General features: G+C 60.3%; 1 protein-coding gene across 1 annotated transcript; it reads left to right on the forward strand.

The window, feature by feature from the left end:
* Window positions 1–82: 82 nt before the first annotated feature.
* CSUI_009665 (uncharacterized protein) lies at window positions 83–372 on the forward strand (the record flags this gene model as incomplete). Its single annotated transcript, XM_068069777.1, has 1 exon — window positions 83–372. A coding segment is annotated over one exon (258 nt), but the record flags the coding sequence as incomplete, so codon positions are not given.
* Window positions 373–375: the final 3 nt, after the last annotated feature.

A 375-nucleotide genomic window follows, 5' to 3' on the forward strand; every position in this document is an offset into this window, starting at 1 on the left:
AGTAACGAAGAACGCCAGGTCACTTGGAGCCAATTCAAGCTGCTAGACCTCCCTGATGATGAGCCAGCAGAAGTGGCACTTCCACGGCTACGGACCGTGGACCCGGGGACAACTAGCAGAACTCCGGATTCAGCGGCGGTTGCCGAGAGCACGGCGTCCGAGAGCTTGGCAGGGCCTCGTTCACAGTTCGTCCCCTGAAGTTCGGAGTATCACCTCCGTCCGGTTGCCGCTCGGAGTGCGCGTGAGGCTGAAGCCCGACAAGAACGACAACGTGCGGAGGAGAGCGAGGGGACTACGCTCGCTCAACAAGGGGTGGATGTTATGCTGTAGATGGCAGTAGTGGTGTGACAAGGTAGCCCAGCGGGAGCGTGCAGT

The sequence above is a fragment of the Cystoisospora suis genome (genome assembly GCF_002600585.1).
Source record: "Cystoisospora suis strain Wien I chromosome Unknown contig_5864, whole genome shotgun sequence".
Taxonomy (NCBI): Eukaryota; Apicomplexa; class Conoidasida; order Eucoccidiorida; family Sarcocystidae; genus Cystoisospora; species Cystoisospora suis.